The sequence below is a fragment of the Leptonychotes weddellii genome, chromosome 16 (assembly GCF_054177405.1).
Source record: "Leptonychotes weddellii isolate Sample4059 chromosome 16, ASM5417740v2, whole genome shotgun sequence".
Taxonomy (NCBI): domain Eukaryota; kingdom Metazoa; phylum Chordata; class Mammalia; order Carnivora; family Phocidae; genus Leptonychotes; species Leptonychotes weddellii.
Window position 1 is genome coordinate 6,623,329 of NC_138384.1, and position 21,861 is coordinate 6,645,189.

General features: G+C 40.6%; 1 protein-coding gene and 1 long non-coding RNA gene across 6 annotated transcripts in view; one reads left to right on the forward strand and one right to left on the reverse strand.

Annotated features, from left to right (window-relative positions):
- Window positions 1–21,396, reverse strand: part of LOC145717517 (uncharacterized) — a 94,156-nt gene extending 72,760 nt beyond the window's left edge. For all 5 annotated transcript variants that reach the window (XR_014140789.1, XR_014140787.1, XR_014140788.1 and 2 more), the window contains exons 1-2: window positions 20,982–21,396; window positions 3,668–3,940 (exon numbers count right to left, since the gene is read on the reverse strand). This is a non-coding gene — a long non-coding RNA (uncharacterized LOC145717517). The remainder of the gene's footprint in view (window positions 1–3,667; window positions 3,941–20,981) is intronic.
- Window positions 3,310–15,751, forward strand: GCSH (glycine cleavage system protein H). The gene is made up of 5 exons (XM_006748109.3): window positions 3,310–3,583; window positions 7,200–7,279; window positions 8,493–8,556; window positions 13,627–13,758; window positions 15,620–15,751. Exons 1-5 carry the CDS (start codon window positions 3,436–3,438, stop codon window positions 15,715–15,717), a joined length of 522 nt encoding a protein of 173 aa, XP_006748172.2. The 5' UTR covers window positions 3,310–3,435; the 3' UTR covers window positions 15,718–15,751.
- Window positions 21,397–21,861: the final 465 nt, after the last annotated feature.

Sequence of the window (21,861 nt, forward strand, 5' to 3'; positions counted from 1 at the left end):
CTTCATTCCAATACATCAGAACCTCTGGGCTAGGACCCAGGCAACAATCGTTTTAAAGCCTCCCAAGGTGATTCCCATGCGCAGTCAGACTTGATAACCATGCTCTAAATTCTGAGAACCACAGATCTAGATTATAAAAGGCTTTCAGGTGTCTGTGTGGATAAGGGCACATTTCCCCTCCCCCATGCAGGGGACACACCTCCCATATCCTCTCCAGCTCACCCGTCTGGTCACTCCTCCTCACATACCTGCGGAAACAGATCCTCCAGGCTGCCTGCCTGGTTCCATCTCATGCTTTCCTCCTTGCTATCAGAACTCAACTTCGTTCAGGGAGACCTCTACCCCTTTCCCACATGACTCATGGGAAGGTTACCCTGTAGCTACCTAAGGTAAATACTGATTTGTCTTAGTAATAATAATCCATTTCACTTGATGTGAGGGTTTTAGGGTAGTCACATGACCCAGTTCCAGCCAATGAAAACTGAAGTCTCCAGGACACTTCCTGGAAAAGTACTTGCTAATAAAAAGAGACACATAGACATGGGGTCTTATGCTGCTAGATATTGTCTGGTCTGAGCAAGACTTCTGGAACTTTGGCAGCTACCTTGAGACCACGGGGAGCAATCCGAAGATAGCAGAGCAGAAAGATGAGAAGAACATGAATGCTTGATGACTGACTTAATCAACCCTGGACCTGAACTACTGTCTTCTATCTGGATGAGAGCTTAAATGTTTTTTTTTGACTGGTGAATCCGGATCCCACCCTGACCAAAAAACAAACAAACAAAAACAACAACAACAACAAAAAAACCACACCCAGGATCCTTTGTAAAGAGCCACACAACATGGAACATACACAAAACCTTGGGGATTTCATCATCTTCTATCCAACCAAAAGCCCATCATCCATTCTTTATTGTGTCATGTATGAACATGAGTTACATGTGCAGAGATGTTCATCAAATAACCCATAGCAAGGTGTACACACATGTCCTAATAGATTGGTACAGTGACCTACCCAGATATGTACAGTCTGGGTTTTTTTTTTAAGATTTTATTTATTTGTGAGGGAGAGGGGGAAGGGGATGGGGAGAGCAAGGAAGAGAGAATGAGCCAGGGGAGAGGAAGAAGGAGAAGCAGACTCCTTGCTGAGCAGGGCCCGACTCAGGGCTCAATCCCATGACCCCAGGATCATGACCTGAGCTGAAGGCAGACGCTTAACCAACTGAGCCACCCAGGTGCCCCCATACAGTCTGTTTTAAATAGGAAAAGTTCTAAGATCTGGAGAAGTTGTAAGTTCTTCATCTCTCTCATCTTTCCCATCTACTCTCCACTCCTTTACTGACTAAATATCAAACTGGCAACTCCTTCAATTGTATTGTTATGAGAGAAAAAAAAAAAGTTTAACAAGATGAGTGTCCCCTTCTGAGACACTTGAAAGAAAAGACCACATGCAATTTTCAGGTGTCTGTACCAAATGTGCTATGAGATGACCTTTCAAATCTCAAGCCATGGATGTTACAAAGATTATCAGTTATGAAAAAAAATTTTTTTGATTATCCTAATGCTTATTAGATTAAAAAAAATGACACATTTCCTATTGTTTTGGTGGAAGGGCATGTGATATGGTCCACAGACTGATATGTGACCTTGCTCTTCCCACCAAATGCATTAGTCGAGCTGGAAACAAATATTTTAGGGAATGGTTTGCAGTATGCTATGTTGGTTTATAACGAAACAACAATAAAAACAGAATATTGACATTACAGAAGCTAGCCAAGATCTGGAGTTTGGAGAAGACCACTGTGAGCCAGTCAGCTTCCCAAAGGGAAGCACAAAGAACAGAGCTTAAGAGAAGTTGACCGTGAATCCGACTAGAGGTCAAGTCCTGCTACTGCCACCTAATAGCTGCTTAAGCTATAAATGCTTTCCCCATTCTACTCTTGGGCAAGTCATTTAACCTTTCTGAGCCTCCAGTTCCTCACCTATGAAATGAAAGTAATACCTATCAGAAAGGGGTTTGGAGATTAAAAAGGTAATGTTTGGGGCATCTGGGTGGCTCAGTTGTTAAGCTGTCTGCCTTCGGCTCAGGTCATGATCCCAGCCTGCTTTACCCTCTCCAGCTCCCTGTTTGTGTTTCCTCTTTTGCTGTCTCTCTCTGTCAAAAAAATAAATAAAATCTTTCAAAATAAATAAATAAAAAGGTAATGTTTGCACAGTCCCTCGCACATACCAAGGGAAAGGAAAATGGAGCATGACAGCCCTTGCAAGCCACTGCATAGATGTGCTGACAGTGCCCATTTTGAGTGGGGTGGAAGCTCAGTGCAACAACATGAATCTCCCAAACATCCTTGCACACACTCACATCACTTTAAGTTGCCCACCCTGTAATAATGAGGATGTGGAGCTTGATGTGTTTTTCACTCTGGTGTTTCTTTGCTGATTCCTACCCACTCCATAAAATTTGTGTTGAAGGTGAGGTCTTTCCCAGAACTTAATTATTTTCTATCTCCATGGATGGGAACATGATTTCTGCTTTTCTCAAAAGGCCTTGGTCATGGGCTGGCTACTTAAACAAGGAAGTGACCATGTTGGGCTTCAACTTTGCCTTTTGATTGCTCCTGCATTAGCCGACTGGCTCCCACCCAGTCTCCACCAAGGAGACATTCCCGACCCTCAGACAAGTCCTTGCACCTCTAGGAGGTTCATGATTCTGTCTGTCCCATTTGGGGTACCCAGGCCTCTTGGGATCTGTAAAGTAATAAAGTAGGTTCCTGGACTGTTTCCAGTATTTTGAAATGTCAAAGAGAAACTGTGTCAGAGCTCCTATGGCCAATGCCCAACAACCCGCTTCATTTGGAATGACTCAGTTTAGACCTGGCTATGAACCCTGCTCTGGGTGACCTTGATCCTCTGTAGGAGGAGGGGAGAGTATTCTTTAACAGAACTGGGGACACTCTACCTTCCCTGGGACCTCAGGGACCCAATGACACAGGAATGCGCGCCCCGCGAAGCCATCTCTGCCGGGAACCCTCTCAATGCCCCGGGGCGTCTCCCACGCTAGCAAAGCTGGAGCTGAGGACCTTGTACTTTCACTAGCCATAAAGGGACTCCGGGGAACGAGGTCCTGCCCCGCCCCGCCCCGCACGCCCCAACTCCTACCAGCTACTACGCAAGGCCCCGCCCCTCACCGCCTGCCCCTTCCGGGCCGCAATTCTGCCGCAGATCCCCTCCCCTTTCACGCACGTCGCCCTATCCGAGGCCGCGCTCGGCCTGGAGTCCCCGCCCCCGTCCCTACCAAGCCCCTCCCCCGCACCCCGGACCAGCCGGCTCGCTCCGGCTTGCTCCGGTCCGGGGCCGCCCCCGCCCCTGCTCCGCCCCTGCCGGCTGGGGTTTCCGAGCCGCTTGCACTGCGACCCCCGCACCTCTGTGAACATGGCGCTGCGAGCGGTGCGGAGCGTGCGGGCTGTGGCCTGCAGTCTGCGCGTCGCCTCCGCGCCCGCCGCACCCTGCCTGCCGCGGCCCTGGGGGCTGAGGGCGGGCGCTGTCCGGACACTGCGCACGGGCTCCGCTCTGCTCTCCGGTAAGCGCGGGCGGGCACGTGGGGGAGAGCCGGGCTGCTTGGGGCGACGGGGCTGGGCGCCTCTCTCCCCGGGTCGCTGCTTACCTCGAGTCCCCAGTGGTGACCACCTGGGTCAGGCGAGGCGACCCCTGCCCACGCTTCTTTCTACTGCTGGGATCCCTAGTTGCGTGGCCGACACCGCAGCCTTTGTCCTGCGGGTTGGGGAGCCAGGAGGAGGAAGCCTGGAGTACACGCGCGACTGCCAAGTGCGAACTCGTTCCACGGGAGCGCCGGCTGCTCGCTGCTGGAGAACCATGCAAGCGTCGCTAAGCTCCTTCGCGACCTTAGGTTATCTCGCGTATGTGTGCATCGTGGGCCCTAAAATTGGAGACATGGTAGGCTTTAGTTTGCTACATGGACTGTCACTGAGAACTCTGAAGTAAAATTAAAGAGCGCTTAATGAAATTAAAGCACTGGAGCTAGATTTTTACTAGCAAAAGTGAGCATCCCTTTGAAGACTTGGCTATTTACTAAAAACAGTGAGATAAAGTCTTTGGGACTCTTACATTCTGCTAAAACCTATATTTAGTCATGGATGTGTTCGGACAGAAATGAGGCCTCACACGGACATGCAATTGAAATAACTGGGGGCCCTGCCCACAAATGTCTTGGTCATCTGTGCTACTATACATCAGCACAATTATCGCAGCAGAAAAAGTTTTCTTACTGCGTGCACAAATGCTTGAGATGCTAATGCACCTCCAAGAACTCAGGCTTCTTTCTTAGGGGTGCATAAGCCTGTGATGGCTGTTGTCCCGTTAAGTTCACTGTTTTAGAAACCTGTTTGGAAATGTAAGACTTGATAACATTTATTCCAGTCTGAAACATAAAGATGCTTCTCTTTCGTTGCTAATATATTCCTTTAGTTCTCTTGGTGACACATATCAGTAATTACCAATCTGAATACAAAGGGGAAAGCATATCTCAGAGAAGAAATGAATTTCAAGTCTGGTGGGGTTTTTTTGGTTTGTTTGGTTGGTTATTCAGTGTGACACTTACTGCTGGCTTTTTGCAGTTTCCAGTTAGCTAGTTAAATATTGTCCAAAATATCAATAACCCATGATCTGGTTGAACACCAAGGTTTTTAAGAACAGAGAGACCCAGGTTCCAATTTTGATCCTACCTCTTACTAGCTCTGTGATCTTGGGCAGAGTCACTTAACTTCTGAGTCTGTTCCCCTCATCAGAAAAATGTAAATGATAATACCTCTACCAGGCAGAGTTGTTGGGAAGATGAAATGAAATAATGTAACCGCTGTACATGTAGCCTGATACATAGTAAGTACTTGGTAAATGTTACTCGTTATTAAATATTATAGAATCAAGTAGGTAAAAATTGGCCAATATTTGTTATCTGGCTAGTGACTTTGGAACAGACACTTTTTTTTAGTAAGTTGGTAAGCTCCATGCTCCATGTGTGGCTTGAACTCATGACCCTGAGATCAAGTCATATGCTCCATCTACTGAGCCAGCCAGGTGCCCCTTGACTTGTGACGTTGAAAGGAGGAAAATGCAGACTTTTCATAAATTACTGAAACGCCTCATTTTGAGGCCAAAAATGTTCTTAAAGACTCAGTAAGAAAGTAATTTTTACCTAATCTGTCCACTTTTTTCCTATTAGGCTGAGGGTTAAAGGAGAATTAAACTAATCATTGTCTTTAGCCTAAACAGCTTGGCCTTGTAAAAAGTCTCCCAGACTTTGAAATTAAGTGGACTTAACATGCATTTACCTTACTAATGTTGCTGTCTTTCCTCTAAATTTATGGTTGTTCAATTGTTAAACTGAGTGTATGTGAGCAACCTTACTCCTAAGATTATCTTTACAATTAGGCAAGATGCCAAGGCCAAAATTGAGACAGTAGTCTCAGAGAAGTCATATTTATTATTTCATAATTTGTATTGTAATCGGCCAGTTCTAGAGTTGTAACAGAGTGATAGGGAGAATTGAGTGTAGCCAAATATGTATATAGATATTTTGCTCAGAATCTACTTAATTAAAACTAAAGAATTACTTCACTCCTTAAACTTCTGAGTGCTTACTGTTTGGTAAGCTCTGTGTTGGAACTGGGAATACAAATGAAAATGAGATAATGAGATAAACCATGCTCTTGCTTGCTTTGTACTTCATCTCCTTGCTGGGGAGAGTGGACAAAAGGGTATATGTGTAGTTCCTTAAGTGCTGTGTATTGTAGGGTCAGGATCCGGAGAGAGTGGTGCAGAGTGCTGTGGGAGCCAGTTGGATGGCCTAGGAACTTTGGAGGGCTACAGAAGGCTTCTGGCAGGAAGGAAATTTGAACTGGTAGTAGTCAAGAAAAGGCAGTGGGGGAGAGAGTTGCAGTCAGAACACCAAGTTAGAAACTTTACGGAAAGATCAGATTGACCTGAAGCATTTAGTTATTTGAAGTGGAATGAAGCAAAACAAGTTCCTTTGTGACAGATTTTACAACTTCTTACAGTGAAGAATATGAAATTAAAGTTTTTTAATGATTAAGGGAAAAAGAAAGCAGTAAGTTACATTCTGCTGTATATCAGCGCTGTGTAATCAAAGCATTTTAATGCTGTTTTAAGTACAACTATCTTGTGGGTAAGGGGTAAGAGTGAACCAGAAAGGCTTACTCAAAAACAGCATGTGAATTGATGAACCATTGTCCTATTAACTTCTGAGGCATTGTTTTTGGAAAAATATTTGGCCTCAGAATGTGATAACATAATATTATGTTAGCATTATCCTTTTTAAAAAATTTATTCTTTAAAGCAAGTACTACTAACATTAAATTCTAAATAGCTTTTTTCACATGTCTTGAACTTTGGTCAGTCTTTTTTCCAGGAATCCTTGAATAGTTCGGCCATGTCTTTGAAGAAAAGCTCATAAAGCCAAGGGCTAATCTGTCCACTGAATGTTGAGCAGAACTTGACTTTCCACCAGTTAATGCCTTAGCTCTGAGGTGACTGTTGAGTTCTGATCTTATAGTTTGTTTCTTTAAATGATAGTAGCCACTTTCTTCAAGGGCAGGCTTGAATTCAATGAAAATGGAATTTTAAGAAGTTAGTCAGGTTATAATTGTTGCAGATCAGTTTCATTCATGTAAGACTCCACTTTATAACCAAGATGCAGTGAAGCCCTCTTAGGTCAACTCTACCTAAAGAGGCACATTTTTTTTTTCTTCAGGTTAAATCATTTATAAGCATTATGAGCATTTATGCTCCCTCACACCAAGCTACAGAGGGACAGACTACCTTCTGAAAGACAGACCAGTAATAGATGAATATACATTTTGAAGTACGCTCCAAAATAGTTTGTATGTGTAATATAGACTAATGTTGGAATAACCAAATCTCCAAAAGATGCACAAGGTGTTATTCACATCAAGCCATCTTTGCCTAAATGATACTACTCTTGAGAAGATGTTCCATCTTTTCATGTGATCTGGTTTCTCCTGGGCAGTGTATTATTGAAACGCAGTGTTAAGTTAAACACAAATACTGGGAAAGTCTTGCCTTTTGACAGTATTGATATGAAAAGTGCTTTTTAAGAAGTGATACCACTGCTTTTCTGAAATACTGGTCTTCTATTTTAGTGCGTAAATTCACAGACAAACATGAATGGATAACAACAGAAAATGGTATTGGAACAGTGGGAATCAGCAATTTTGCACAGGTATTGGATTGTCTTGAAATACTTAAAACAGTGTGCTCTTGCCTAAATTGGATTGCTCTACCTTTTAAAGATTGTTTATTCTGCCCCTTATTATTTTGGGCCCTTTAAAGAAAATCAAGTAAACAAGTAAAATATAAATTTAGTTAGAGCAGTATATAGTGTTTTAAGAGATTATTAAAAGGTTAACACTCAGAAGTAAACATACCTTATTCAAGAAAGAAAGGTTTCATGTTTGGGCAGTTAAGGAAAAAATAAGAGCAAGCAGAAGGCATGGGAGTGTTGACAGTGTTTGTGGATACTCTGATATATGCACAACCCCAGGGGATAAAGAAGGAAAACCTAGACTGGCACAGATTAGACAAAGGCAAACCTTTTATGTAGCCACTCTTTTTCTTTAATTTCGCTATTCCCACTGATCCCATAATGAGAAATTATTCAGAAGAAAATGAGAAGCCAAATAGCAAGTATGAGTCAGTGATTTTCAACTGGGGCTGTGGGGGGGGGGGTGGGGCAGGAAGGGGAAACTGTTAACTGATAGGAATATATACTAGTTTTCAGAAGTGTTGGAATCTCAGGTATTGAGCATCAGTGACAATTGTTATCGTCACTGGCCTGTGTACATACTGAGGCCCAATACAGGGTACTGTGTACAATACTGTACAAGTGTTGTCTTCACCTCCTGGAGTTTTATCTATGAGGGGAATCATCTACATGGAAAATGACACACAAAACATTATATGATGGATGACCTGCATAGTACAAGGGTTGTAACTCACCTGATGGAGAGCTCACTTCTTAACTTGGAATCAAGGTCTTCAGGGAGTACAAGGTATGAGGACTATGATTTATAGATCAGTGGGTAGGATTTCAGCAAATACAGCAGGGGAAATGGCCTAAGCGAAACTGCAAAGGTAGAAAAGCACAAGGTGTTTGTTCTCAGAGGAGCTAGTATATGGGGGGGATGAGGGGGATATGGTTTATGACAGGAGTCACTGCTGCTTGTGGGCTAGGCTAGCTGGTGGCCTGTTTTCTTACAGGTCCTGAGCTAAGAATGTTTTGCATTTTTGAAGAGTTGTAAGAAAAACTAAAGAATGTGGCCCCTGGAGTGTAAAATATGTACTATCTGAATTATATAAGGTTAGTGTTTGACTTGTTTCTATTCACTAGGAGGTTTAATTTGATTTCTTAAAGGTTTGTGTTTTGTTTGTTTTAGGAAGCTCTGGGAGATGTTGTTTACTGTAGTCTGCCTGAAGTTGGGACAAAACTGAACAAACAAGGTATTTTTCTCATCTTGGTATATTATTCATGCCATACGTTTTCTTTACCTTGAATAATAACTTGTTGCACCTAGGACCAGTTAGAGTGCTTTTTACTCAAGTAATAGAAAACTCAACCTAAAAGATTAAAGTTGGGGTTTATTTTATGTCCCTCAAGGAGTCTGGAGATAGGTGGATACAGGGGATTGGCTTAGTGGCACAGTGAAGGATCATCAAGGACATGACCTCTTTTCATACTTTTTCTGCCTCAGTGTGTCAGAGGTCACAAAATGGCAGCAAAGCATCACTTTCTCAAATGGCCATATCCAAAAGTAGGATGAGAAGGTTAAATCTGTTTTTCTTTGGAGGCAGTAAAGAATCTGTTTTTCTAAGTATCTTTGACAATATTGGCCATGGTTTTTTTTCTGCTTAAACTTTCCCCATCATTTATCTTGTTTGAACTTTTTCTGCTTCCTGGCTCTCATATAATATTAGGTCATATCCCTCTTTTTTGAAGGTCTTCATAGGAACCTTTTCCGATGCCATAATAAGATCCTGTTGTGATTAATAATCTTTATCTGTCCATTTTCCTGTGTTCTATACATCAGAGAACAGTTGTTCTTGTTTTCTCATGATATTTTATACCCACTTTGCTGCTCTCAAGCAAGAGATCCTGTTTCTGAACATCTCTTTACAGCAAGTGAGCTGCATGAACCTGCTTTCTATGCTTAAAAAACTTATGTTAACATAAATATCCCTAATGAATACTGTCTTTAAACTTTTCTACTAAAGGCTTTTATAAAATTGATGAAAAATTTACATACAGTGAATGCATGAAGTGTACAATCCAGTGAGTTTTGATAAACATAAACACTGTGTAAGCCTTGCCGATTAAAACCCTTCTCGAGACAACCTGTTCTCTGATTTCTGACAGCATAGGTTAGTTTTGTCTATTATTTTAACTTCATTCAAAAGGAACCACACAGTTTTTATATTATGTCTGGCTTCTTTTGTCCAATATCATGATTTTGAGATTTATGTTGAGTGATCAGTAGTTTTTTTTTTTTATTGCTGAGTAGTGTACCATTATGTAACATTTTAATCTTTTCTCCTGTTGGATTTCTGTGTTGTTTCTAGTTTTTAGCTATTAGAAATAAAGCTACTATAAACTTTTTTGTTGAAGTCTTTTTTGTAGATGTCTTCATTTCTCTTGGGTATATATATATATGTGTGTGTATATGTGTATATATATACATATATATATGAGTGGAATTTGTGGCTTGTAGTGTAGTAGTTGTATGTTTAACTTTGTAAGAAATTGCCAAACAGGTTCCCAAAGTGGTTGTACCATTTTACATTCTCACCAGCAATATGAGAGAGTTCTAGGCACTGCAGATCTCACTGTGAGATGACAAATTATTTTCGAGCACCCTTCCATGTGCTTTTTGCCACTCACATCTTTGTAGTCTCTAGTCAAGCCTTTACCAATTTATTTGTGTTGTCTTTTTACCATTGATTTTTAGGCATTTTATATATTCTAGGTACAAATCCTTTTTCAGATCTATATTTTGTGAAATTTTGTCATAGTTTGTTATTTTGTCTTTTCATTTTCTTGTGTTTTTTTGATAAGCTTTTAATTTTTAACAAGTCCAAGTTATTAATGTTTTAATTTATGTATAGAACATTGCATCTTTTCTAAGAAATCTTTGTCTCCATGGTTCCCATCCTATATACCCTAGAGCTGTGGGATATTTAAAATTTTCAATCTCTTTTGGACACCACACACTGATAGCTCAATAAACAGTTATCCAATATTAGATCTGTGTTATCTTGGGTAATGTGTCTTTGAAGCAAATACTGCATGAAAGTAAGCAAGGATCATCAGTAAGACAGTGTGGTGTTCAGTCTGATTCCCTGATAGAGAACTTGTATAGTCTGCAACAGACATACATTATCAGTAAATACTTGTAGTTAAAAATGAAAAATATGTTACTAAGATACTTAGGGCACTATGAACCAAGAAAGTTTGAGCAACTGTGGCCTATACCAAGTTTGCAAAGGTACTCTCCGTGTTTTCTTCTTGAAACTTTACAGTTTTTGCTTCCATTTTCAGGCATTATTAAATTCACTGATTCTTAACAGTTTTATAGATTCCTTTGAATCTTCTATGTAAACAATAATGTAATCTGTAAATAAAGAACTTTATTTCTTTTCAATCTTTATGCATTTTCTTTCTTTTTCTTGCCTTATTGCACGGCCCTGAGCCCTCAGTATAATGTTGTATAGAAGCAGTGAGGTAGACATCATTGCCTTGGCCTTATTCCTTATCTTGAGAATGCATTAAGATTTCATCATTTAGGCATGATAGTTAGCTGGGGGTTTTTGACAGAATCTCATTATCAGATGAGGAGGTTCCTTTCCATCTAGTTTGCTGATAGTTTTTTATCATTTATGGATGTTGAATTTTGTCACATTTGTTTTATCCATCTTACCGACATGATCATAAGGGTTTTCTCCTTTATTCTGTTAATGTGGTGAATAAGGTTATTTTTAAATGTTTAACCAGATTTGCATTCCTGGTAGTTATGATGCAAAAATTACCTTTAAAAATATACTGTGGGATTTGATTTGCTAATTAATCATTTTTGTATTAATATTCATTATAGATATTGGTCTTTTATAATGGCTTTGTCAAATTTTGGAATTAGTTATATTGACCTCCTGGTTTTGATTGTTTTTGTTTTTAAGATTTTTATATATTTATTGCCAGAGTGAGAGAGAGCACAAGCAGGGGGGTAGCATCAGACAGAGGGAGAAGCAGTCTCCCTGCAGAGCAAGGAGCCTGATCTGGGACTCGATCCCAGGACCCTGGGATCATGACACTTAACCAACTGAGCCACCTAGGCACCCCTGTATTGGCCTCTTAGACTAAGTTTGGAAATGTTCTCACCTTCTCTCTTTTTCTGAAAGAATGTGCAAGATTGGTATTATTTCTTCCTTAAGTGTTTGATAAAATTAGTTAAATCTTGAGTTAGATGATTTCTTTCTGGGAAGGTTTTTGATACAAATTTAATTTCTTTAATAGATATAAGGCTGTTCATATTTTCTACATTATCTTTGATTTTGTTATGTTTTGGGGGGAATTTTTCCATGTTGTCAAATTCATTAGTAAAGATGTGGTAATTTGTGTGTTTTCTCTCTTTTTTTTCATCAGTCTTGTTAGCTATTTATCATACTAATCCTGAAAGAAGCAAATTTTTACCGTTAATTTTTTTATACTCTATTTATTTCATGCTCCTAGCTTTATTTTCTTCCTTCAAATTAGACTTAATTTCTCTATCTAATTTTTCCTTGGTAGAAAATTGGGGCTTTGTTTTAGTAAGTACTTTGTTACTCATACTATGAAACGCTGTCTCCCTTGTGATGGGTAGCAGCTAAAATCTAAGTTTTAATTCTTTTAGCCTTAGCTGGGACACCAGCTGTGCATGCATGGCTCAAGCATCATTCAGAGATCTGGACAGAGTTTATACACAGGATTTGGGGCTCTTCCATTTAGTCTCTCTCCTTGGGCTTTCCCACCTCACTTTCCAGTAGTTGTGGTGGCCTCAACTTGTCTTCTGGTCCCTTATGCCAATTAAGACTGAGATTTTTCTCTCAGAATTTTGGCTGCCCCAAATGGCAAAGATTGGTGCTGTCTTCAGGCCAAAAGCCATCTTTGAAAAAATCACTACTGTCCCTTCTTTCAAGTGTTGTCTCCTTTCCATGAACTGACTGCTATTGTTCATTTTCTAGTGTCTCTAGAATCCAGGTCATTGATTTTTAAGATGTTCTTTGTAAATGAGACCTAAATATAATTGCCTTCTAAGCAATATTTTAGCTATATCCCACAAATTTGGGTATATTGTATTCTCAGTATCATTCAGTTCAGATCACTCAGTGTTGTCCCAGAGGTGACCAAGGCTCTGTTAATTTTTCAGTCTTTTATTTCAGTCAAAAGACTGAAATATGGTTAATTTCACGTGCTCTTTGTTCACATTCACTGACCCTTCTGCTGTTACTGCCATCCAGTGAATTTTATTTTAGATATTATACTTTCCAGTTCTAGAATGTCCATTTTTAAAATTTCAGTTCCTTTGCAGGTATTCCCCCATGTGTTCACGCATGATGATCTTTTTAAAAATCTGAACAAATTTGTAATAGTTACTTTTAGGTTCTCTGCTTATTCCAGTATGTGGGTCTATGGGTCCTTTTGGCATCTGTTGACTACTTTTTCTCTTGACCATGGCTCCCTTTCTTTATAGGATTTCAACCCTCAGTTTCCAGCTACCTTGGCAGGCCCACGTTCCATCCTCTGACCTCTCAAGCAAATAAGACTGGTTTTCTCTGTGTTCTAGTGAAACTGTGTGCTTTGAATGGGGCAGTGTTGTCAGTACAAATTATATAAATGAAGATCTCACCCAGTTTGGGCCCCTTTTAAGGATTGACTCCTCCTTTGGTCACCCTTCAGAGCCTTCATATAATTGTTTTTTGTTTTGTTCAGAGTTTATAATTGTTATCTTCAAGAAGGCTGGTCTGATGAGGTATTTCACCATTACTGGAATCTCCTAACATTTCATTTTCATTGAGTTTTACTGGGTTTAAGTACATCTGGTATTCAGATACATCACCATTTGTTGACTCCGTCTAAAAACAGGTCCACTTAATTGAGGATATTTATACCCTTCTCACAGGTGATATGAGCATGACAAAACTGATTTTTTTTTTTTTTTTTTTTTTTTTTTTAGTTAAAGATATTTAGAATGCTTTGGGGCACCTGGGTGGCTCACTCAGTTAAGTGTCTGCCTTTGGCTCAGGTCATGATCCCAGGGTCCTGGGATCAAGCCCCGTGTCAGGCTCCCTGCTCAGCGGAGAGTCTGCTTCTCCTTCTCCCTGCTTGTGCTCTCTCTTGCTGTCTCTCTCTCAAATAAGTAAAATCTTTAAAGATATTTAGAATGTTTTATCATGCCTGTATTAAAGGTGACCACTTACCCATATTTTATATTTTCAGGTCATTGACTTTTGATATTTAATATTTTAATTTTCTCAATTTAGATGAGTTTGGTGCTTTGGAAAGTGTGAAAGCTGCTAGTGAACTCTATTCTCCTCTATCAGGAGAAGTAACTGAAATTAATGAAGCTCTTGCAGAAAATCCAGGACTTGTCAACAAATCTTGTTATGAAGATGGTAAGTTGTTGCTAGAAATTTTTTCAAAGGATTATTGCTGCAGTTAACATTTAGAGTTTAAAGCAAGCTTTAGCAGATTGGAACTTCATCTTTTTGTACTTTTTAAGATTTTATTTGACAGAGAGAGACACAGTGAGAGAGGGAACACCAGCAGGGGGAGTGGGAGAGGGAGAAGCAGGCTTCCCGCTGAGCAGGGAGCCCGATGTGGGGCTTGATCCCAGGACCCTGGGATCATGACCGGAGCCGAAGGCAGACGCTTAAAGACTGAGCCACCCAGGCGCCCCTCTTTTTGTACTTTTTTGATACGAAATAGGGATGTTTTGCTTTAAAAAAGGGAAACACAGATTAGCTGAATATATAAGGTTAGCTTTAAGATCTCTGTCAATAAAAGTATTGCCTTCTTTTACAGAGTTCTTAGTATTACGGGTATAGACTTTTTATGAACACTTTCAAAGTATTTACCTCTTCACACATAAAGGTGGTAATAGAATAATGCGTATTGCATCAGTTTTCTCACATTTTCATCTTCTTAATAACCCAGTGAAGTATGGTAGCAGCAGTTTTCTCCATTTTGTACATGAATTGCAAAATTAAGATTAGCTTGTAGTTCTCTGTTGCCTGTCACCTAGCCCTTCTAACTCTAGTAGTGCTTTCTGCTCCCTCTTCCCCTTCACCTCAGCAGTTACAGTGTTGCTGTTCCTTCTGTTAAAGAAAGATATCCCTGGTCTTGTATATTTGGATCCCTCAATGTTGTTGATGATTGTGGCAACTTGAGGTTTTTTGTTGTTTTTAATTTTTAAAAATTTAATTCTAGTATTGTTAACATATAGTGTTTATATCGGTTTCAGGTGTACAATATCGTGATTCAGCAATTCTACACATTACTCATAGCTTATCATGACAAATGTACTCTTTAATCCCCATGCCATATTTCATCTATCCTTCCACCTACCTTGCCCTGATAATTATCAGTTTGTTCTCTATACTGAAGAGTCTCCTTTTTTTTTTTTTTTTTTACTTTGTTTGTTTTGTTTCATAAATTCCACATGAGGGGTTTCTGGGTGGCTCAGTCAGTTAAGTATCCAACTCTTGACCTCAGCTCAGGTCTTGATTGGGGTCGTGAGTTCAAGCCCCGTGTTGGGCTCCATGCTGGGTGTGCAGCCTACTTTAAAAACTTCCACATGATTGAAATCCTGTGTTGTCTTTCTCTGACTGACTTATTTTGCTTAACATTATACTCTCTAATGCCATCCATGTTGTTGCAAATGGCAAGATTTCATATTTTTCTTAATGGCTGAGTAACAATCCATTTTATACACATATATGCACATATATATACACCACATCTTCATCCATTCATCTGTTGATGGACACTTGGGCTGCTTCCATAGTTTGGCTATTTTAAATAATGCTTCAGTAAACATAGGGGTGCATACAGCCTTTTGAATTAGTTTTTGTATTCTTTGGATAAATACTCAGTAGTGCAATTACTGGATCATAGGGTAGCTCTACTTTTAAGTTTTTGGGACACCTCCATACTGTCTTCCAGTGGCTGCACCAGTTTGCATTCCCACCAACAGTGCACAAAGGTTTCTTTTTCTCCACATCCTAGTCAACATTTTTTGTTTTTTGTGTTTTTTTTATTAGAGCCATTCTGACAGGTTGGAGGTTAAGAGTTCTTAATCCATTATAGTAGAATCTATTCTGGCTTTAATTCTTTTCAATTGTGATATGCAAGGATATTAACTGAATTCTTAAGGCTAAAATATAAAGCTCCTTGAACAAATGAGTGATTTATGTAAAGAATACTAGATCAATTTAAAAAGGTAATTTGGAATATGATACTTTTTTTCGGTTGCAGGTTGGCTGATCAAGATAGCACTCAGTAATCCTTCAGAACTGGATGAATTAATGAGTGAAGAAGCATATGAGAAATACATAAAATCTATTGAGGAGTGAAAATGGAACCCCTAAATAAACTAGTATGAAACAACTTAATCTAGCAAAGTTGTCTTAAATTAGTGGTACACAGAGATTTAAAATGGCAACTATTAGCAATACCAGTGGAGAAAGAAACTACTTGCAACAATGCTAATGAAAGAAAATACCCCTTAACTTTATAATGATTGCAGAAAAACACAACATGGATCTGTTTTGCAACACCCTCTGATTTTTATGCTCCAGTTATAATATTCAGAATACTGAAATTATCTTTGGTTAAAAACTAGTCATAAAAATTATGTAATTCAAGGATGACATTGTTACCTTAAGCCTTAAGCTTACATCTATCCCTGGATGGGGGTTAAAATGCTTAAATAATCTTTCCATTGGAAACAACTGGCAGTAGAGAAAGGTTTGTTAGTTGTAATGTGCCAGATAAAGAACAATACTACCTTAATTTTGCAATATACTGCACTTGCTGGTGCTGTTTTTATACAATGAAGCAACAGCCTTGCAGGAAGATAGTTTAATAAAACATTCAACTTCTTCGTTATTCATGTTTTTTGTTTTAATATTTCATTTAGTGACTCTGCTAGTATTTGTGAAAATGCTAATTTTAACTTATGGAGAGTTATTTTTTTAAAAGGAAATTTAAGCCATAACAATGAAAGGTTCCAAGAAAATGTTTCCTTTTAGTCACAAATCTGGTTTTTCTTAAAGACCTAATTGCCTGATAGCATTAAGTACCATTTTTGGTCATCTTTAATATAATCAAAAAGAAAGCACTGACTTTGGTGGTTTTTGTTTTGTGTTGTTTTGTTTTTTTTAATGCTGCTAGGTTAGAAGACAGAAGAGGAAAACAAGGAAAGGTAAAAGTTGGATAAGCACAACACATGGCATCCTTAAGAAAGTAAACCACATTCAGGTTTCCACTTTAATGGGAACAGAAATGGACATAGTGAAACTTTTTATGAGCTCGCACATTGACTTAGTGAATATTCTTCACAGTTTAAGCAAATTTACAGTCCAGTGGTGTTTTTAAGTAGCTAAATAGTATATTTTCTAAGCCAAGTATAATATGCTGATATTTTGAAGGGGATATTATATATACACACAGAACTGTAAATATATATAAATACACACATACACATAGCAAAAGCAGACAAACCTCTATCATTTTTCCCAGTTAGTGCAGGAAAAGGGATGTATTCAAATACTACCACCTTCTGACGGTGAATAAACTGCAAATGTGAAAACCTAGAGGAATTAGGTAGGTAAATAACAAATCTTTCCTGCTCCTCAGGAGAAAAAAACCATCCTTTAAGGGCCATGTCACTGCTGATACATCTTTGCACCCTTATCAAGAAAGTATCCAAAATATTTTGGATGACTGTTTCCTTGTTTGTATATAATTATTAGTCAATTTTTAGTTATTAAAAATTAATTTACTCTGCTTTAGAAATAGAATGAGTAATAATTATATAGATTTACTCTTTTGTTTTGAAGTACTCTCATACATTACCTTCTTTGATGATTAAAGCAATATCCAGAACTAGGTAGGACAGATCCATAAATACCACCATTTCACAGGAAAGAAAGGTAGTGGAGAGGGTAAGACACTTAAAAATCCATGGTTAGGATTTTCACATTTCCTGGTCCATTCTTTATCAGTTCCTTAGCTAGTATTACCATAAAAATACTTACATTGGAATAGGGGTGGTAGGGAGGGAGAATGAATGTTCTAAAGGGGGGAAGCAAGCAAAAATGGCAATTCCAGAGTGAAAGGACATCAGTGATTATAACTGAAAGAGATGGGCAGTTTTTATTCTCCCATCCTTTCCCAAATACACACACTTGCTTTGTTAGGCTCCCTCTGAGCTTTTTCAAAGAGCTGAACAGTATGGCAACTTGCTCTTTTGCTATTTAGAATACAGAACCATTTCAACCCTTGTATTGTAGTGCTGCCAAAGATAACAGGCGTTGAATGGCCTTCCAAACAGTAAATCAACAGAGAATTTAATTTCTCTGACCTCAAAATTCCTTTTGAATGGTTTTGGTCTTAATAGAGCATTTTAATAAACGTTTTGAGTAATGCTTGCTAATAATTAAAACTCAAGAAATGGAACAGTTTACCCTAGAGGTATTACAAAAATCTTTTTATCACCTTAAAAATTTTATCACCTCCCCAAGTTTAAAGAAGTTGACAACATTAAGTTTTAAGAAAGAAAGTACTAGGGGCACCTGGGTGGCTCAGCTGGTTGAGCATCTGATTCTTGGTTTCAGCTGGGGTCATGATCTCAGGGTTCTGGGATCAGCCTGCATCAGGCTCTGACCTCAGCAGAGAGTCCGCTTGAAATTCTTCCTCTGCCCCTCCCCCTGCTTCTGTGTTCTCTCTAAAATAAATAAATCTTGGGGCGCCTGGGTGGCTCAGTCGTTAAGCGTCTGCCTTTGGCTCAAGTCATGATCCCAGGCTCCTGGGATCGAGCCCTGCATTGGGCTCCCTGCTTCACGGGGAGCCTGCTTCTCCCTCTCCCACTCCCCCTGCTTGTGTTCCCTCTCTCGCTATATCTCTCTGTCAGATAAATAAAATCTTTTTAAAAAAAATCTTTTTTAAAGATTATGCTAATTGTAACTGTCCTTATTACTGCTTAACAATCACTATTCTTTCAGACCCAATCACACATATGCTTTCCTCAGAAAGGGCCCTCACTTTACAAGGAGATTAAATTCTTTCTTCCCTGCAAATGGCTTTACTACTATTTATCCCCATCAGTATTTTCCCTTTCTAGGCCAGATTTAGGTTCACAGAAAAATTAAATAGAAAATACAGTTTTCATATATCTCTTGCCTCCATCATTCTGTTTTTGAAACATTCCTTGGCCAATTCTAGGACCTTATTCTACTAGAGCTTCTGATATCTTGATTCAGTCTATAATTACAAAAACAGTTGTCCCTTAATGTTTCTGCTCAGTCATGCTATCAGGTTTTTACCTGCTAAACCTCAAAGTGATTATCACTAGCCCATTTAAAAGCAAGGTGTGCAGGCACAGTTACTGTAAAGGAAATCACTTACCATCTTCTAACTTTCCACATGTGCTTAATGAGAATATGCTTACAGTCAAGTTTAATTAAGAGTCATTTAGTAAAATACTTAGTTAAAATTTTTGGTATACTTCCCAGAAACAGAAAGTAGCTTTAATGAGTGGGTAAGAAAGCCTTCTGCTAGTCAGGTGATTTCAAATTTTCGTTAACTGATTTCTCTGTGGAAAGTTCTTAAAAACTTGAGAAACTGCTATAACAAAACCTCTTCCATATGCATCTTCATATGAACAAAGTATCTCAGATATGTTTAAAAAATGAATAAAATTGGGGCTGAATCTCATTCTAGCAATACGTGACATTTATCCAGATACAAAAATTGCAGAGGGGAGGAACAGTGCCACCCATTTCATTCCGATACACTTCCAGCAACATTAATATTTATCAACACATTTAATACATTCCTACTATTTGTCAACTGAGTAGGGATAAAGACAATTCTCGATCTGGAAAAACAATGGACTGTTTTTGCCTTACGGTGTTTAAGTTTCATTTTCAAATTACTTTTTTTTGCACATCAAATTGACAAGACTACTCAAGTCTTGACCATTTGACCATAAATATGTTAGAATAAAGTTCTCTGTAGGAAGTAGAATAAGAATACAATTACGAATTTAAGAAAAAAAATTTTTCTATCAGTTTATATTTTTAAATAGATGTTGATGGGTATCAAACTGTTACTAGATTTCTTTCAGTACCTTTCAAAGAGGGTTGTAACATTTTTATTTTTAAGATTTTACTTATTGGAGAGGGAGAGTGCAGGAGTGGGGGAAGGGGCAGAGGGAGAGAATATCCAAACAGACTCCCCAGTGAGCGCAGAGCCTGATGCAGGGCTCAGTCTCCCAACCCATGAGATCAGGACCTGAGCCAAGCAGAGACTGGGACACTTAACTGCCTAAGCCACCCAGGCGCCCTGGGGTGTGACATTTTTAAATTCCAACATTTATGATACTTTGCTACCATTTAAATTTATGAACGTTTTATGTTTTAAAAATGTGCAATGAAGTAATGCATTTTTGTACAATTGTTTTTACAAGTATGCAGGCATACCATTTCTTCCCAGTTGTGAGATACAAGATCCAAATACGCATATTTTGGGCGCCTGGGTGGCTCAGTTGGTTAAGCGACTGCCTTCGGCTCAGGTCATGATCCTGGAGTCCCTGGATCGAGTCCCGCATCGGGCTCCCTGCTTGGCGGGGAGCCTGCTTCTCCCTCTGACCCTCCCCCCTCTCATGTGCTCTCTCTCTCTCATTCTCTCTGTCTCAAATAAATAAATAAAATCTTTTAAAAAAAATACGCATATTTTAGATAAAGAAATTACACCTAAAAAAGTAGTGATATCTAGAAAAGCACTTTGTTCTAACATCCCAGTATAATGTTACACAATAGTCTTTCCATAGACTTTCCAGGTATTGTAATTACTACTGTGGGTTCTGTTTAAAAAAAAAAAAAGGCAGTAATACATAGCTATCTTTCCAAATGCCTCCTTACCACAGTGCTATACAAGACATTCTAATGCTTTCATACAACAGAATTATTCACACACACACACACACAAACAACAACTAGCAAGCAGGCCGGCTCTAGAATCAGACGTGAGTTGGGTCCAGGCTCTACCACTGAATAACCTGGCCTGGGCCATAGGTTCCCACCGCTGGCTGAACTTCGAGGAGTTTAAAAGTGCGAGGACCAAAGGAGGGGAGGAGTGCGTAGCTTTGCCCAGTTCGTCGTCTGACTTAAGGGCGTGAGGCTCCTTCCCTTCAGGGTTGCACCGCAACGACACAAGTTCAACGAGCGCGACGTGGTGTCGCCAGCGGATGCAAACGAGTACTGCCCCGTCAAGCAAGCGGGGTCCGAAAGTTAAAGAGCAGATTCCACTAGGAAGTTTCTGGCCACAGTCGCTCTCCTGGAGGAGGGGCAATTTGGGAACAGCTGGCAAAGCTGGGGACCTTTCTGGTTGCCGGGCATCTAGAGGGTGAGGCCACGGATGCTGCTAAGCATCCTACAACGCGCAGAGCAGCCCCCCTCCTCAGCCCCATCCGGCCCGACGGCAACAGTGCCGGGCGCGCGGTCCTGGGTTTCTGAGGGGAAGCCGGTCCTACGGCCCTCTCTAACCCCACCGTCCGCGGGGCATCCGGCCGCTGCGTCCATCTCCCTGACCCGCGCTTGGTCTTACACCTTACCTCAAACGCGTCCTCAGGCGCTCACAGCCGGCCGCGGCTCCTCAGGCGCGGTTGCCGGGGGTAAGGTGCGCAGCTGCGCAGAGCCTGCTGGGAGCACGTGCCCTCAGCCGTCAGCCAGAGGCACCTCCCGCGCTCAAGCTTTGTTACGCCAGGCGGGCTCGGCATCACTTCCGCGACAACCCCCCGCGGGCCCCGCCCCCAGCGCGTCCGTAACCCAGGGCAACTGTCGCGCTCGCCTGCTGGCGGGGACTTAACTGTCCCGGGGACTTCCATCCCGTGGGGCCCACAGAAGGGTGTGAGCGGCCGCGGCCGCTTCCCCGCCTACGGGGCAAGGCCCCAGACCACTCCACAGGCGGCAGAGCGACAGGCCCTGCCCGGTTCTAAAGGAAGCTGCCCTCCGCGGCGGGGAGCCAAAAGCGAGAGGTAGTGTGGGCCGGGGCTGGAATAAGAGTGGGCGGATCCTAGGAGGAGCGGCGAGGAATGGGTGGGGCAGTGGGAGGAGCTGTTGGAAGGGCGGAGCCTTGTGAGGGAGGAGCCAAAGGAGGAAGGGGAGGGGCTCGTGGGCAAGCGGGGCCGTTTTGCTGGAGAGGACAGCTCTTGAAAGAAGGGTAGGGATGGGACGCCTGGGTGGCTCAGTCGGTTAAGCGGCTGCCTTCGGCCCAGGTCATGATCCCAGGGTCCTGGGATCGAGTCCCATATCAGGCTCCTTGCTCAGTAGGGAGGGAACCTGCTTCTCCCTCTCTCTCCCTCTGCTTGTGCTCTGTCAAATAAATAAAATCTTTAAAAAAAAAAAAAGAAAGAAGGGTAGGCATCTTTTGTAGCACGGCAGGAACTGCTGGATGAAGAGGAGGAAGAAGGATCTTGGAAGAAGGGAAGGAGC

What these genes read in the sequence shown, in the direction of transcription:
- GCSH (XM_006748109.3), top strand. Translation starts at nt 3,436, where the DNA reads ATGGCGCTGCGAGCGGTGCGGAGCGTGCGGGCTGTGGCCTGCAGTCTG. An exon ending in GAATCAGCAATTTTGCACAG is followed by an intron (nt 7,280 to 8,492) that starts GTATTGGATTGT and finishes TGTTTGTTTTAG; the next exon opens with GAAGCTCTGGGAGATGTTGT. An exon ending in CAAATCTTGTTATGAAGATG is followed by an intron (nt 13,759 to 15,619) that starts GTAAGTTGTTGC and finishes TTTCGGTTGCAG; the next exon opens with GTTGGCTGATCAAGATAGCA.